Source organism: Procambarus clarkii, chromosome 27 (assembly GCF_040958095.1).
Source record: "Procambarus clarkii isolate CNS0578487 chromosome 27, FALCON_Pclarkii_2.0, whole genome shotgun sequence".
NCBI classification, from domain to species: domain Eukaryota; kingdom Metazoa; phylum Arthropoda; class Malacostraca; order Decapoda; family Cambaridae; genus Procambarus; species Procambarus clarkii.
Window position 1 is genome coordinate 12,184,850 of NC_091176.1, and position 16,531 is coordinate 12,201,380.

At 51.1% G+C, this 16,531-nt stretch overlaps 1 protein-coding gene across 1 annotated transcript; it reads left to right on the forward strand.

The window, feature by feature from the left end:
- Positions 1–1,837: 1,837 nt before the first annotated feature.
- On the forward strand, positions 1,838–2,842 carry LOC138369107 (neuroblast differentiation-associated protein AHNAK-like). The gene has a single exon (XM_069332043.1). The coding sequence runs from the start codon at positions 1,838–1,840 to the stop codon at positions 2,840–2,842; it is 1,005 nt and encodes a 334-aa protein (XP_069188144.1).
- Positions 2,843–16,531: the final 13,689 nt, after the last annotated feature.

Consider the following 16,531-nt stretch of genomic DNA (forward strand, 5'->3'; position numbering starts at 1 on the left):
AGCTATGCCCCTCGGGGCCACTACTACACACAGCTATGCTCCCCGGGGTCACTGCTACACACAGCTATGCCCCTCGGGGTCACTGCTACACACAGCTATGCCCCTCGGGGCCACTGCTACACACAGCTATGCCCATCGGGGCCACTGCTACACACAGCTATGCCCCTCGGGGCCACTGTTACACACAGCTATGCCCCTCGGGGTCACTGCTACACACAGCTATGCCCCTCGGGGCCACTGTTACACACAGCTATGCCCCTCGGGGTCACTGCTACACACAGCTATGCCCCTCGGGGCCACTGCTACACACAGCTATGCCCCTCGGGGCCACTGCTACACACAGCTATGCCCCTCGGGGTCACTGCTACACACAGCTATGCACCTCGGGGCCACTGCTACACACAGCTATGCCCCTCGGGGCCACTGCTACACACAGCTATGCCCCTCGGGGCTACTGCTACACACAGCTATGCCCCTCGGGGCCACTGCTACACACAGCTATGCCCCTCGGGGCTACTGCTACACACAGCTATGCACCTCGGGGCCACTGCTACACACAGCTATGCCCCTCGGGACCACTGCTACACAGAGCTATGCCCCTCGGGGCCACCGCTACACACAGCTATGCCCCTCGGGGCCACCGCTACACACAGCTATGCCCCTCGGGGTCACTGCTACACACAGCTATGCCCCTCGGGGTCACTGCTACACACAGCTATGCCCCTCGGGGCCACCGCTACACACAGCTATGCCCCTCGGAGTCACTGCTACACACAGCTATGCCCCTCGGGGCCACCGCTACACACAGCTATGCCCCGCGGGGCCACTGCTACACACAGCTATGCCCCTCGGGACCACTGCTACACACAGCTATGCCCCTCGGGGCCACCGCTACACACAGCTATGCCCCTCGGGGCCACTGCTACACACAGCTATGCCCCTCGGGGCCACCGCTACACACAGCTATGCCCCTCGGGGCCACTGCTACACACAGCTATGCCCCTCGGGGCCACTGCTACACACAGCTATGCCCCTCGGGGCCACCGCTACACACAGCTATGCCCCTCGGGGCCACCGCTACACACAGCTATGCCCCTCGGGGCCACCGCTACACACAGCTATGCCCCTCGGGGCCACCGCTACACACAGCTATGCCCCTCGGGGCCACCGCTACACACAGCTATGCCCCTCGGGGCCACTGCTACACACAGCTATGCCCCTCGGGGCCACCGCTACACACAGCTATGCCCCTCGGGGCCACCGCTACACACAGCTATGCCCCTCGGGGCCACTGCTACACACAGCTATGCCCCTCGGGGCCACCGCTACACACAGCTATGCCCCTCGGGGCCACCGCTACACACAGCTATGCCCCTCGGGGCCACTGCTACACACAGCTATGCCCCTCGGGGTCAGTAAATCCAATAACACATTTATTAACACATTATGGAATTATATTACAGCAGAAATTGACAAAGAATTAACATTTGGAGCAGAGCACGTTAGGGAGCTCTGCAGCGCAGTGGAGACGTTTGGGCAACGTTTCCTCTCACCTGATGCATCTGTTCACTTGGCAGTAAGTAGGTACCACGAGACTTAGGCAGCTGTTGTGGGTTGCATCCTGGAGAAGGTCAATATAGTTAGCCTAGTGGGGGAAGGGGGAGGGGGGGGGGTGGCCTGGATAAGCCTCGCAGGCTTCCTGTCCCCGGGGCCAAGAAGCCGCGTATACCAGGGTGTGTAGCCCAGTCTGTTGATAGAAAATAGCAGTTCAGTTAAGCTGTTATTAGCGACAATCTCTCAAGCGGCTGAAACGACACACATGACAAACTATCCCTCCATGGACATAAACTATCCCTCCATGGACATAAACTATCCCTCCATGGACATAAACTATCCCTCCATGGACACAAACTATCCCTCCATGGACATAAACTATCCCTCCATGGACATAAACTATCCCTCCATGGACATAAACTATCCCTCCATGGACATAAACTACCCCTCCATGGACATAAACTATCCCTCCATGGACATAAACTATCCCTCCATGGACATAAACTATCCCTCCATGGAGACAAACTATCCCTCCATGGACATAAACTATCCCTCCATGGAGACAAACTATCCCTCCATGGACATAAACTATCCCTCCATGGACATAAACTATCCCTCCATGGACATAAACTATCCCTCCATGGACATAAACTACCCCTCCATGGACATAAACTATCCCTCCATGGACATAAACTATCCCTCCATGGACACAAACTATCCCTCCATGGACACAAACTATCCCTCCATGGACATAAACTATCCCTCCATGGACATAAACTATCCCTCCATGGACACAAACTATCCCTCCATGGACATAAACTATCCCTCCATGGACACAAACTATCCCTCCATGGACATAAACTATCCCTCCATGGACACAAACTATCCCTCCATGGACACAAACTATCCCTCCATGGACATAAACTATCCCTCCATGGACATAAACTACCCCTCCATGGACATAAACTATCCCTCCATGGACACAAACTATCCCTCCATGGACATAAACTATCCCTCCATGGACATAAACTATCCCTCCATGGACATAAACTATCCCTCCATGGACATAAACTATCCCTCCATGGACATAAACTATCCCTCCATGGACATAAACTATCCCTCCATGGACACAAACTATCCCTCCATGGACATAAACTATCCCTCCATGGACATAAACTATCCCTCCATGGACATAAACTATCCCTCCATGGACATAAACTATCCCTCCATGGACATAAACTATCCCTCCATGGACATAAACTATCCCTCTACGGGCGTATCATCTTGAACCAAGATGAACCAAGCAGCAAGGAATGGAGAGACAGATAGACAGATAGATAGATACGTCCCTCGCCATAAGCCAGTGGCCACAACAGGCAACGAGACCCATACACCAGCCTCGCCACTGAGAGGCGTCTCGTTGAAGACCATTAACGAGAGGCTAACGAGAAGGATCACCAATATCTATCTATCTATCTATCTCTCTCTCTCTCTCTCTCTCTCTCTCTCTCTCTCTCTCTCTCTCTCTCTCTCTCTCTCTCTCTCTTCTCCAGTTACTCATTTCTGATCCGAGTAGTGGCTAGAGATCAGCCCCTCCCCCCCTTTACAAGACGCTACTTTTGTCTTCTAATTACGTAATTGGCAGTTAGTGTCACACAACGACATAATAGCAGTTTCCTATTCAAAGGACTATACAGGGGCTGGGGGGCAGGCTGGTGGCGAACCATAGGCTTGACTGTTCTCTTCTAAACTATTCCGCCCCCTCGACCTTGTATGACTTTTACAAATGTTGTTTACACAGAAGAGAATTCCAGGCGTTTTACAATGATTTATTCAACCTATGAAGATTAACTCATCCTAGGAAGAAATCTACGTTTCATATGAATATTTACTCATACAGTGAAAATCTGCTGGCCCAGGGAGGATTTAAATTTTGCCCCGAGAGGCGAGTTTATTGGGCAGCGCCACTCATCCTGTGAGTGGACACACCGCCATAGTGACAGTATTGGGCAGCGCCACTCATCCTGTGAGTGGACACACCGCCATAGTGACAGTATTGGGCAGCGCCACTCATCCTGTGAGTGGACACACCGCCATAGTGACAGTATTGGGCAGCGCCACTCATCCTGTGAGTGGACACACCGCCATAGTGACAGTATTGGGCAGCGCCACTCATCCTGTGAGTGGACATACCGCCATAGTGACAGTATTGGGTAGCGCCACTCATCCTGTGAGAGGACACACCGCCATAGTGACAGTATTGGGCAGCGCCACTCATTCTGTGAGTAGACACACCGCCATAGTGACAGTATTAGGCAGCGCCACTCATCCTGTGAGTGGACACACCGCCATAGTGACAGTATTGGGCAGCGCCACTCATCCTGTGAGTGGACACACCGCCATAGTGACAGTATTGGGCAGCGCCACTCATCCTGTGAGTGGACACACCGCCATAGTGACAGTATTGGGCAGCGCCACTCATCCTGTGAGTGGACATACCGCCATAGTGACAGTATTGGGCAGCGCCACTCATCCTGTGAGTGGACACACCGCCATAGTGACAGTATTCGGCAGCGCCACTCATCCTGTGAGTCGACACACCGCCATAGTGACAGTATTGGGCAGCGCCACTCATCCTGTGAGTCGACACACCACCATAGTGACAGTATTGGGCAGCGCCACTCATCCTGTGAGTCGACACACCACCATAGTGACAGTATTGGGCAGCGCCACTCATCCTGTGAGTCGACACACCACCATAGTGACAGTATTGGGCAGCGCCACTCATCCTGTGAGTCGACACACCACCATAGTGACAGTATTGGGCAGCGCCACTCATCCTGTGAGTCGACACACCACCATAGTGACAGTATTGGGCAGCGCCACTCATCCTGTGAGTCGACACACCACCATAGTGACAGTATTGGACAGCGCCACTCATCCTGTGAGTCGACACACCACCATAGTGACAGTATTGGGCAGCGCCACTCATCCTGTGAGTGGACACACCGCCATAGTGACAGTATTGGGCAGCGCCACTCATCCTGTGAGTCGACACACCACCATAGTGACAGTATTGGGCAGCGCCACTCATCCTGTGAGTCGACACACCGCCATAGTGACAGTATTGGGCAGCGCCACTCATCCTGTGAGTGGACATACCGCCATAGTGACAGTATTGGGCAGCGCCACTCATCCTGTGAGTGGACACACCGCCATATTGACAGTATTGGGCAGCGCCACTCATCCTGTGAGTCGACACACCACCATAGTGACAGTATTGGGCAGCGCCACTCATCCTGTGAGTCGACACACCGCCATAGTGACAGTATTGGGCAGCGCCACTCATCCTGTGAGTGGACATACCGCCATAGTGACAGTATTGGGCAGCGCCACTCATCCTGTGAGTCGACACACCGCCATAGTGACAGTATTGGGCAGCGCCACTCATCCTGTGAGTCGACACACCACCATAGTGACAGTATTGGGCAGCGCCACTCATCCTGTGAGTCGACACACCACCATAGTGACAGTATTGGGCAGCGCCACTCATCCTGTGAGTGGACACACCGCCATAGTGACAGTACTGGGCAGCGCCACTCATCCTGTGAGTGGACACACCGCCATAGTGACAGTATTGGGCAGCGCCACTCATCCTGTGAGTGGACACACCGCCATAGCAGCATGTACAACACTCCCCAAAAGGAAGAAAATCCGCTGGGTTGTTCATCCTGTCACTTGTACCCAGACACAGCTGTACGCATGCTTGGAAGGTCCACCTATCCAACAATTAACAAGGTATCAAGCAAAACTCAGCTTATCCGATAAGATCCACTCGGTCAATGAAGATCCACTCCCCCGCCTGCCGTGGATGGGTCGTGGATAATTGTGGAGTAAGTGTGGGTGGAGTTGTGGTGGTGATGACACTGACGGATGGACGGGTGTGTCCTCTACCACACTTATGGTTCCCTTCAGGTGTGTGTGTGTGTGTGTGTGTGTGTGTGTGTGTGTGTGTGTGTGTGTGTGTGTGTGTGTGTGTGTGTGTGTGTGTGTGTGTGTGTGTGTACTCACCTATATATGTACTCACCTATATGTGCTTGCAGGATCGAGCATTGACTCTTGGATCCCGCCTTTCTAGCTATCGGTTGTTTACAGCAATGACTCCTGTCCCATTTCCCTATCATACCTAGTTTTAAAAGTATGAATAGTATTTGCTTCCACAACCTGTTCCCCAAGTGCATTCCATTTTTCTACTACTCTCACGCTAAAAGAAAACTTCCTAACATCTCTGTGACTCATCTGAGTTTCCAGTTTCCACCCATGTCCCCTCGTTCTGTTATTATTACGTGTGAACATTTCATCTATTTCCACTTTGTCAATTCCCCTGAGTATTTTATATGTCCCTATCATATCTCCTCTCTCCCTTCTTTTCTCTAGTGTCGTAAGGTTCAGTTCCTTCAGCCGCTCTTCATATCCCATCCCTCGTAGCTCTGGGACAAGCCTCGTCGCAAACCTCTGAACCTTCTCCAGTTTCTTTATGTGTTTCTTCAGGTGGGGGCTCCATGATGGCGCGGCATACTCTAAGACGGGTCTCACGTAGGCAGTGTAAAGTGCCCTAAAAGCTTCCTCATTTAGGTTTCTGAATGAAGTTCTAATTTTCGCCAGTGTAGAGTACGCTGCTGTCGTTATCCTATTTATATGTGCCTCAGGAGTTAGATTAGGTGTCACATCCACTCCCAGGTCTCTTTCTCGAATCGTTACAGGTAGGCTGTTCCCCTTCATTGTGTACTGTCCCTTTGGTCTCCTGTCACCTGATCCCATTTCCATAACTTTACATTTACTGGTGTTAAACTCCAGTAGCCATTTCCCTGACCATCTTTGCAGCCTGTTTAAGTCCTCTTGGAGGATCCTACAATCCTCGTCTGTCACAACTCTTCTCATTAATTTTGCGTCATCTGCAAACATTGACATGTATGATTCCACTCCTGTAAACATATCATTTACGTAAATTAGAAAGAGGATTGGTCCCAGCACCGATCCTTGAGGTACTCCACTTGTTACTGTTCGCCAGTCCGACTTTTCGCCCCTTACCATTACCCTCTGGCTCCTTCCTGTTAGGTAGTTCTTCTAGGTAGTTCCTAGGTAGGTAGTTAACTTCTAGGTAGTTAGGTAGTTCTTCTGTGTGTGTGTGTGAGTGTGTGTTTGTGTGTGTGTGTGTGTGTGTGTGTGTGTGTGTGTGTGTGTGTGTGTGTGTGTGTGTGTGTGTGTGTGCGTGTGTGTGTGCGTGTGTGTGTGCGTGTGTACTCACCTAGATGTGCTCGCAGGGTCGAGTTAGGCTCCTAGCCCCGCCTTCCAAATGTCCTTAGATTAATACAATGACTTAATTACTTACGCTTTTATCGTATTTGCATTTAACACGTTTAATTGTAATTAGCTTCAACGACTTCTACGTCTAATCTATTCCACTTATTAATATCTCTATCACGGTAAACGTTTTTCCTGATGGCTCTATGACTCATCTGCGTCTGCAGTGTCCATCTATGACTCCTCGTTCTACTGGTCCTGGCGTTGAACAACACTGCATTCTCTAGCTTGTCAGTTTCCCTTAGAATCTTATATGTTGCTATCATATCTGGTATCGCTCCTTTTCTTCTAGTATGGTAAGGTCCAGTTCTCTCTCTTTCCTCATAGCTCCATCCCCTTAGCTCAGGAACGAGTCTCGTTCCTGAGACCTTTTCTAGTTTCTTCTTGTCCTTTTCATGTAAGGGTTCCATGCTGAGGATACATATTCGTGTGTCTCACCTTTGCTGAAAATAGGCCCCGGAAAGCCCCTTTCTCCAAGTTTCTGAAGAGTACACGGATGTTGGCCAGTATGCTATATGCAGCTGATGTTGTTTTGCTAATGTGGGCTTCTAGTATCAGATTTGGGGTTATGTCCACTCCCAGGTTTTTCTCCTTTTCTGATTGAAAAATATGTCTTTCCTTCATCTTATACTGCTGTACTGGTCTTCACACTCCTGTTCCAATCTTCAAAACTTTGCATTTAATTGGGCTAAACTCTAGCAGCCATTTTTCAGGTCACTTCTGTAGTATGTCCAAATCCGTTTGCAATGCCTAATACTCTATCTCTGTCCTGAATCTTCTCGTCAGTTTCGCATCATCTGTAAACATTGATATGAATAGCCAATTTCCTCTGTCTGGTCGATGACATATATTAGAAACAGGATGGGCACTAGAACCGAGCCTTGTGGTTCTCCTTTCATAACTTCTCTTCACTCAGATGTCTCTCTCAGTGTAACCTCTCTGCTTCGTTCCTAAGAGATTCTCTCTGACCCACCTTAGGACTCTTATGTGGGACCATATCAAATGCTTTCTGACAGTCGAGGAATATGCAGTCTGCCCATCCTTCTCTCTTTTGTTTGTCATCTTGTTATAAAACTTTAACCTTTCTTAAGCAGGATTTTCTTTTACTAAAACAGTGCTGGTGTCTCGAGACAAAATTTATCTGTCACCATCTCCGATACACACTTTGAAGAATTAGCAGGGTAGATAAAAATAAACTATTTAGCACGGGTGGTACGCGAACAAGGGGACACAGGTGGAAATGTAGTACCCAAATGAGCCACAGGGACGATACAAAGAACTTTTGTTAAGTGTCAGGGTAGTTAACAGATGGAATGCATTAGGCAGTGACGTGGTGGAGGCTGACTCCATACACAGTTTTAAATGCAGGTATGATAGAGCCCAGTAGGCTCAGGAATCTGTACACCAATTGATTAATAGTTGAAAGCCGGGACCAAAGAGCCAGAGCTCAACCCCCGGTGAGTACAAGTGGGTGAGTGCAGCTGCGGGCGAGAGAGTCACGCCCACCACCGCCTCTAGCACACTCATATCATCGGCCTCCAACGCGTAAAATATCTTCGGTCCTAACTATTGACGGCAAGTTATCGCGACTGCTCAGTTTCTGGAGTGACAGGAGGAGGGGGGGGGGGGAGCGGCGACGGAGTGACAGGGCTGTGCTTGTAGACACTGCTGCTGTTGTTGCTTATGGTGGCAACTACAGCTGTATGTTTAGTGATGGTGGCATTGGAGGAGGGAGGTAGGAGGAGGAGGAGGAGGAGGAGGAGGAGGAGGAAGGAAAGGAAAGAAAGAGGAGAAATGGAGAGATATGGATGAGGAGAGGGGGGGGGGCAGTGGCTCTGGTTGGTAGGGACAGTGTCGACGTCTTTCCAACGAGTGTTCTCTTGTTTAGCTTATGTGTCCCGCACTCTTACTGATGATTATGTTACTCACGCCAGAACATAATCATTATAGCTGGCTTCTTGTATACATAATGTGAGCGTGCGAGCGTGAGAGAGAGAGAGAGAGAGAGAGAGAGAGAGAGAGAGAGAGAGAGAGAGAGAGAGAGAGAGAGAGAGAGAGAGAGAGAGAGAGAGAGAGAGAGAGAGTGTGTGTGTGTGTGTGTGTGTGTGTGTGTGTGTGTGTGTGTGTGTGTGTGTGTGTGTGTGTGTGTGTGTGTGTGTGTGTGTACTCACCTAGTTGTACTCACCTAGTTGTGTCTGCAGGATCGAGCAATGACTCTTGGATCCCGCCTTTCGAGCATCGGTTGTTTACAGCAATGACTCCTGTCCTATTTCCCTATCATACCTGGTTTTAAAATTATGAATAGTATTTGCTTCCACAACCTGTTCCTGAAGTGCATTCCATTTCCCCACTACTCTCACGCTAAAAGAAAACTTCCTAACATCTCTGTGACTCATCTGAGTTTCAAGCTTCCATCCATGTCCTCTCGTTCTGTTACTATTCCGTGTGAACATTTCGTCTATGTCCACTCTGTCAATTCCTCTGAGTATCTTATACGTTCCTATCATGTCCCCCCTCTCCCTTCTTCTTTCTAGTGTCGTAAGGCACAGTTCCCTCAGGCGCTCTTCATACCCCATCCCTCGTAGCTCTGGGACGAGTCTCGTTGCAAACCTCTGAACCTTTTCCAGTTTCATTATATGCTTCTTCAGATGGGGACTCCATGATGAGGCGGCATACTCTAAGACCGGCCTTACGTAGGCAGTGTAAAGCGCCCTAAATGCCTCCTTACTTAGGTTTCTGAATGATGTTCTAACTTTTGCCAGTGTAGAGTACGCTGCTGTCGTTATCCTATTAATATGTGCCTCAGGAGATAGATTAGGTGTTACGTCCACCCCCAGGTCTCTTTCACGCGTCGTTACAGGTAGGCTGTTCCCCTTCATTGTGTACTGTCCCTTTGGTCTCCTATCTCCTAGTCCCATTTCCATAACTTTACATTTGCTCGTGTTGAATTCTAGTAACCATTTCTCTGACCATCTCTGCAATCTGTTCAGGTCCTCTTGGAGGATCCTGCAATCCTCATCTGTCACAACTCTTGCAACCTCTTGCGATCTTGCAATCCTCAACTGTGTGTGTGTGTGTGTGTGTGTGTGTGTGTGTGTGTGTGTGTGTGTGTGTGTGTGTGTGTGTGTGTGTGTGTGTGTGTGTGTGAGTGTGTGAGTGAGTGAGTGAGAGTGAGTGAAAGTAAAACAAAATAAAAATGCATGTTACCAGGCACAACATTGCCTGGTGAACACAAGTGACCAGGGAACAGTAACAAAACAGTTAACTACGAACAAATCAAACTCCTCTGAGTCTCGCCATCACAGGTGCCACAGACCAAGACGTCGACGGAGGGGACCTCGATGATCAACCCCCGCCAGGGGCCATGTTTGGCGGTGAGGTCCCCGGCAGCCTCAAGGTCCAGCTGGGTCCTCACCGCTCGCTAACCAGCACTCGTGTCGTCCTGGCCTGTACAGTAGGTCCCACATTAATATACATGCAGCAATGGGTTCATTAATACCGCTCCTGCTGGTAACCGGTCGGAGCAGCGGTGGAGGGGAGGGGTCTGGCTCTCCACGCGCTCCTCCACCCCATACATAACGTGGAGGCTAAAAATGGAGGTTCAGATTTCCCCGGGCCGGCCAGAGGTCAGATCCAATCGTGGTTCTGACCATATAATTATATCCGGCGCTAACCATACCCCACAATTAAATAATTAGCAAATTACACTCTAGGTAATGAGTCAAAGAATAGACAAACCTCTTGACCAGGTGCTGGGGTTCCAACCCCCCCCTAGAACATGTGCTGGGGGAGGGATTCCAACCCCCCCTAGAACATGTGCTGGGGTTCTGGTTACTTGTATTATATTTCTTCAGATTTAAGAACTGTATTATACGAGTAACCAATTGTATTTTCTTAGCTTTATTTGTTCCCTTAAAGGAATACAAGTGTGTTCACACGTTCCTTACGACGATGCTTCAGTTGATAAGATAGCAGCGGGGCGGGTATCTGGTCGGGGATGATGTCTGGGCTTTAGAAGGTTAGAATTTCATGAGACTTGAGCACGAAGTAAATTCCGCAGGTGTCCAGCGGGTAGGGGGATCCCCCCTGGCTCCTTTCCTTTCCCACATGGCTGCTAGGGTTCCCACATGGCTGCTAGGGTTCCCACATGGCTGCTAGGGTTCCCACATGGCTGCTAGGGTTCCCACATGGCTGCTAGGAAGGTCACAAACAGGATGGCCAGAGAGCTCAACATCTGACTCCTGGGTGATGCCTCACTGGTAGGTACATAAAGTCCTTGCTAAAGTATCAACAGCTAGTGAACTCTAAGGGAGAGGGGTTAAGACTCTTCTTTAATACTTGAAGGTGTAAAATCGTTCCATCCAACCAATCACAGATGCAATATAAGAGCCAGTTTACCAGAAGCCTCGTTGATCGACCCCATCGACAGTGTGATGCTAGGGGGCCACCTTTAGGTCTGAATTCCATTGCTGTCACCCCCATGAAGAAAAGCTGAGAGACATAAGGATGGAATGGGAAGGAATTAACGGGGGGCGGGGGGAGGGAAAGCGCCAAACCATTACGACTATTTAGCACTTGGAAGTGGTCAGGATAAGGATTTGGGATTGGACGGGGGAAAAGAATGGTGCCCATTCCTTTCTAAGGAGGAAGGAAGAAACAGTACATGTTTTGGGTATCCACGATGCTTTGTCCCTCCTGACCTGGTGCCTCCCATTGCTCAGACTGGCTGGTTTCCTAAGGGAAGCATCCTCTTTCGAAATCCCCCGAAATTAACAAGAGTACGACAAATACCTTAAAGCTGTGTCCAAGAAAATGTTAAACCGCTTCCCGGAGTCTGCTACTGAGGCTACTGTTCCCACTTACCGCCCCCCCCCCCCCAGTATAACCAGGTGAGGTCAACAAGGTGGGCCCCGTGCAGTACTCTGGAGGCAAGGAAGGAGGGAGGGGGGGGGGGGGGATTGCATGCACCTGACTACCACCTCCAAAACCCCCATTTTTTTTTTTACTATAAACTCGATCTTTTCTGGTGCCAGTAATGGTGTTTTTGAGTTTGTGGCGCGGTGATGGCATGTGTGGGACTCGTATTCATATGGTCACTGATTCGGTTCCCTCGTATCTTATTTATTTTTGCAGAATGGCACGACCATCTTCCTCTGCCGTGGTCTCAGACGTTTAGTAAAGTTCTATTGAACACCTTTTATCAGGCAAGCTGCGTCGATTTCATAAATAAACGAGATCAAGGGATGCTAGAGGTTATTGGCTGGAGGAGAGTTCAAGTCCAAGTATGTTTATTGAGACAAGAAAGAAATACATCTCATAGGGATAGAGTAGCTTAGGCTGTTTCTACCCCTCCTTGAAGGAGAGACCTCTCTTGTCAACTCTTCAGCGGTGAGGGAGCTTCCCACGGGGGCAGCTCTCACCCTTCACCGGTGGGGATAGAAGGTTCAAATCCCATTTAGCTCACCTGTTATTATCTGTTAAGACGGCGCCTTGGATGATGTCTACCTGGCCCCCCCTCCCCCCTCACTACTATGAGGGAGGGGCAGGTGGAAAAGAGAATGTGGTGGTGGGGAAGGGAAGGAAGGGAAGGTGGGGAAGTGTTAGTGAATGCTATAAGAGGATGATGGGGTGGGATCAACACACAGCACCGCTCCTGTGCCAGGTAAGTCCACTACGGGCTCACCATAGCCCGTGCTACTTGGAACTAGTTCCGAGTAGCTGAATCTATAACAACAACGGGGTCAACACTGTGACCTGGGATAGGTGTCTCTGGTAATGTGTCTGGATCATTGGGTCGTCAAGGTCTGAAGGTCATACTTGACCTAGGTGGGGGGGGGATGTGTCTCTGGGAGGGATATGAATGCTGCAGTGTAAATAGTCATGCACACACATGCCACTAAAGGTATGCCACTAGACTAGTCCCAGAACTAAGAGGCATGAGTTACGAGGAAAGGCTGCAGGAAATGCACCTTACGACACTGGAAGACAGAAGAATAAGAGGAGACATCATCACAACCTTCAAAATCCTCAGGGGAATTGACAGGCTAGACAAGGATAAACTATTCAACACTGGTGGTACGCGAACAAGGGGACACACAGGCGGAAACTGAGTATCCAAATAAGCCACAGGGACGTTAGAAAGAATCTTTTCAGTGCCAGAGTAGTTAATAAATGGAATGCATTAGGCAGCGATGTGGTGGACTCCATACACAGTTTCAAATGTAGATATGATAGAGCCCAGTAGGCTCAGGAACCTGTACACCAGTTGATTGACAGTTGAGAGGCGGGACCAAAGAGCCGAAGCTCAACCCCCGCAAGCACAAATAGGTGAGTACACACACAGAAGGGGGAAACTCCATCCAACCCATGTAACACCCATGTAACACCCATGTAACACCCATGTAACACCCATGCAACACCCATGTAACACCCATGCAACACCCATGTAACACCCATGTAACACCCATGCAACACCCATGTAACACCCATGTAACACCCATGTAACATCCATGTAACACCCATGTAACACCCATGCAACACCCATGTAACACCCATGCAACACCCATGTAACATCCATGCAACACCCATGTAACACCCATGTAACATCCATGCAACACCCATGTAACACCCATGCAACACCCATGCAACACCCATGTAACACCCATGTAACACCCATGTAACACCCATGTAACATCCATGCAACACCCATGTAACACCCATGTAACATCCATGCAACACCCATGTAACACCCATGCAACACCCATGCAACCCACTATGTGACCATGCTATGGGTTCAAGGTGATGTTCCACAGCCAGAACTTCCATCCCCAACCAACTATGGGGGAAGAAGAAAGAGCGAAGGTTAAAATGATAAATTTTTAACATTTCACGCGCACGGAATTCCATAACGACCCAGACTATAAAGCCAGAAGAACCTACGAGCAGCATTATGTCAGTGGGTATGTCGAACTGACCACCGTGCGAGGAGCCTTCAGACATATGGGCAAGAGAGTCTTCCGAGCCTTATATATAACCTTCGTGAGACGCACTGTTAAGTATGCAGCTGCAGCATGGAAGCCCCCACACAAAAAAACACCAAATAAAACTAGAAAGGGGCTCATTAATAAGCAACGAGGCTTGTTCCTGAGCTGAAGGGCAAGACCCACGAGGAAAATCTGAGGGAATTAGACCTCATCACGCTGGAGTAGAGGAGGGATTGAGGGGACATGACAACGACATACAAGATGAAGGAGAATCAAACAAAAGTGAACATAATATCATTTTCCAAAACTATGAACAGCAGAAATGTTGTAAAGAACGTCCCTCAGTGTTGTCAATTAGTGAAACTGGTTAGGCAACGAAGTCGTGGATGCTCACATTATATGTAAATATGATAAGAAAAACAATAGAAACAAAGTCCCTGCCCAGCACTCAGAAAATATATGAGAGAGGCGGGGCCAGGAGCTGATGCTGGACCCTGCAAGCCCATCTAGGGGAGTACCGGGTGCTGGGGCTGGTCACGCGCGCTGACCCGTCGCCTGGTCAAGGCGCGGACTCTCCAGCTGACCGCACCACCGCCAGTTATGGTCTCCACCGGACACTACGGGACCCACAGACCCAGCTTCAGGCTGTCCTCGTCCAGCTGAGGGCGTCCCTCGACAACCCTTCGTCGCCGGTAGATGCCTCACCCGCCGGTCGACGGCAGTGTCTAGGGTGAGAGGCGAGTGTGTAGGGTGAGAGGCGAGTGTGTAGGGTGAGAGGTGAGTGTGTAGGGTGAGAGGTGAGTGTGTAGGGTGAGAGGTGAGTGTGTAGGGTGAGAGGCGACTGTGTAGGGTGAGAGGCGAGTGTGTAGGGTGAGAGGTGAGTGTGTAGGGTGAGAGGTGAGTGTGTAGGGTGAGAGGTGAGTGTGTAGGGTGAGAGGCGAGTGTGTAGGGTGAGATGAGAGCGTCCTGCCCTCCCTCGTTAACATGCACGGGTGACACAGCATGACCAGCGAGGCGATGCATAAAGAAGAGGATTGAACTCCTTAACGCGACAGGCGCCGCTAATCCTATTATGACCAGGTGAAGGGACCCACAGTCTCTCTCCCACACTGGCGCCCACAGTCTCTCTCTCACACTGGCGCCCACAGTCTCTCTCCCACACTGGCGCCCACAGTCTCTCTCTCACACTGGCGCCCACAGTCTCTCTCTCACACTGGCGCCCACAGTCTCTCTCCCACACTGGCGCCCACAGTCTCTCTCCCACACTGGCGCCCACAGTCTCTCTCTCACACTGGCGCCCACAGTCTCTCTCCCACACTGGCGCCCACAGTCTCTCTCTCACACTGGCGCCCACAGTCTCTCTCTCACACTGGCGCCCACAGTCTCTCCCACACTGGCGCCCACAGTCTCTCTCTCACACTGGCGACCACAGTCTCTCCCACACTGGCGCCCACAGTCTCTCTCCCACACTGGCGCCCACAGTCTCTCTTCCACATTGGCGCCCACAGTCTCTCTCCCACACACTGGCGCCCACAGTCTCTCTCTCACACTGGCGCCCACAGTCTCTCCCACACTGGCGCCCACAGTCTCTCTCTCACACTGGCGCCCACAGTCTCTCTCTCACACTGGTGCCCACAGTCTCTCTCCCACACTGGCGCCCACAGTCTCTCTCTCACACTGGCGCCCACAGTCTCTCTCACACTGGCGCCCACAGTCTCTCTCCCACACTGGCGCCCACAGTCTCTCTCTCACACTGGCGCCCACAGTCTCTCTCTCACACTGGCGCCCACAGTCTCTCCCACACTGGCGCCCACAGTCTCTCTCTCACACTGGCGCCCACAGTCTCTCTCCCACACTGGCGCCCACAGTCTCTCTCTCACACTGGCGCCCACAGTCTCTCTCCCACACTGGCGCCCACAGTCTCTCTCTCACACTGGCGCCCACAGTCTCTCTCCCACACTGGCGCCCACAGTCTCTCTCTCACACTGGCGCCCACAGTCTCTCTCTCACACTGGCGCCCACAGTCTCTCCCACACTGGCGCCCACAGTCTCTCTCTCACACTGGCGACCACAGTCTCTCCCACACTGGCGCCCACAGTCTCTCTCCCACACTGGCGCCCACAGTCTCTCTTCCACATTGGCGCCCACAGTCTCTATCCCACACACTGGCGCCCACAGTCTCTCTCCCACACTGGCGCCCACAGTCTCGCTCTCAAACTGGCTTACAGTCTCTCTCCCACATACTGGCGCCCACAGTCTCTCTCCCACACTGGAACCCACAGTCTCTCTCTCACACTGGCTTACAATCTCTCTCCCACACACTGGCGCCCACAGTCTCTCCCACACTGGCGCCCACAGTCTCTCCTACACTGGCGCCCACAGTCTCTCCCACACACTGGCGCCCACAGTCTCTCCCACACTGGCGCCCACAGTCTCTCCCACACTGGCGCCCACAGTCTCTCCCACACTGGCGCCCACAGTCTCTCCCACACTGGAGCCCACAGTCTCTCCCACACTGGCGCCCCCAGCCTCCCACACACTGGCGCCCCCAGCCTCCCCCAGCCTCCCATGGTAAATTTGAATTATAAACATTTGGGTTACAAATTGATGTAAAATAGTAATGGTTTTCT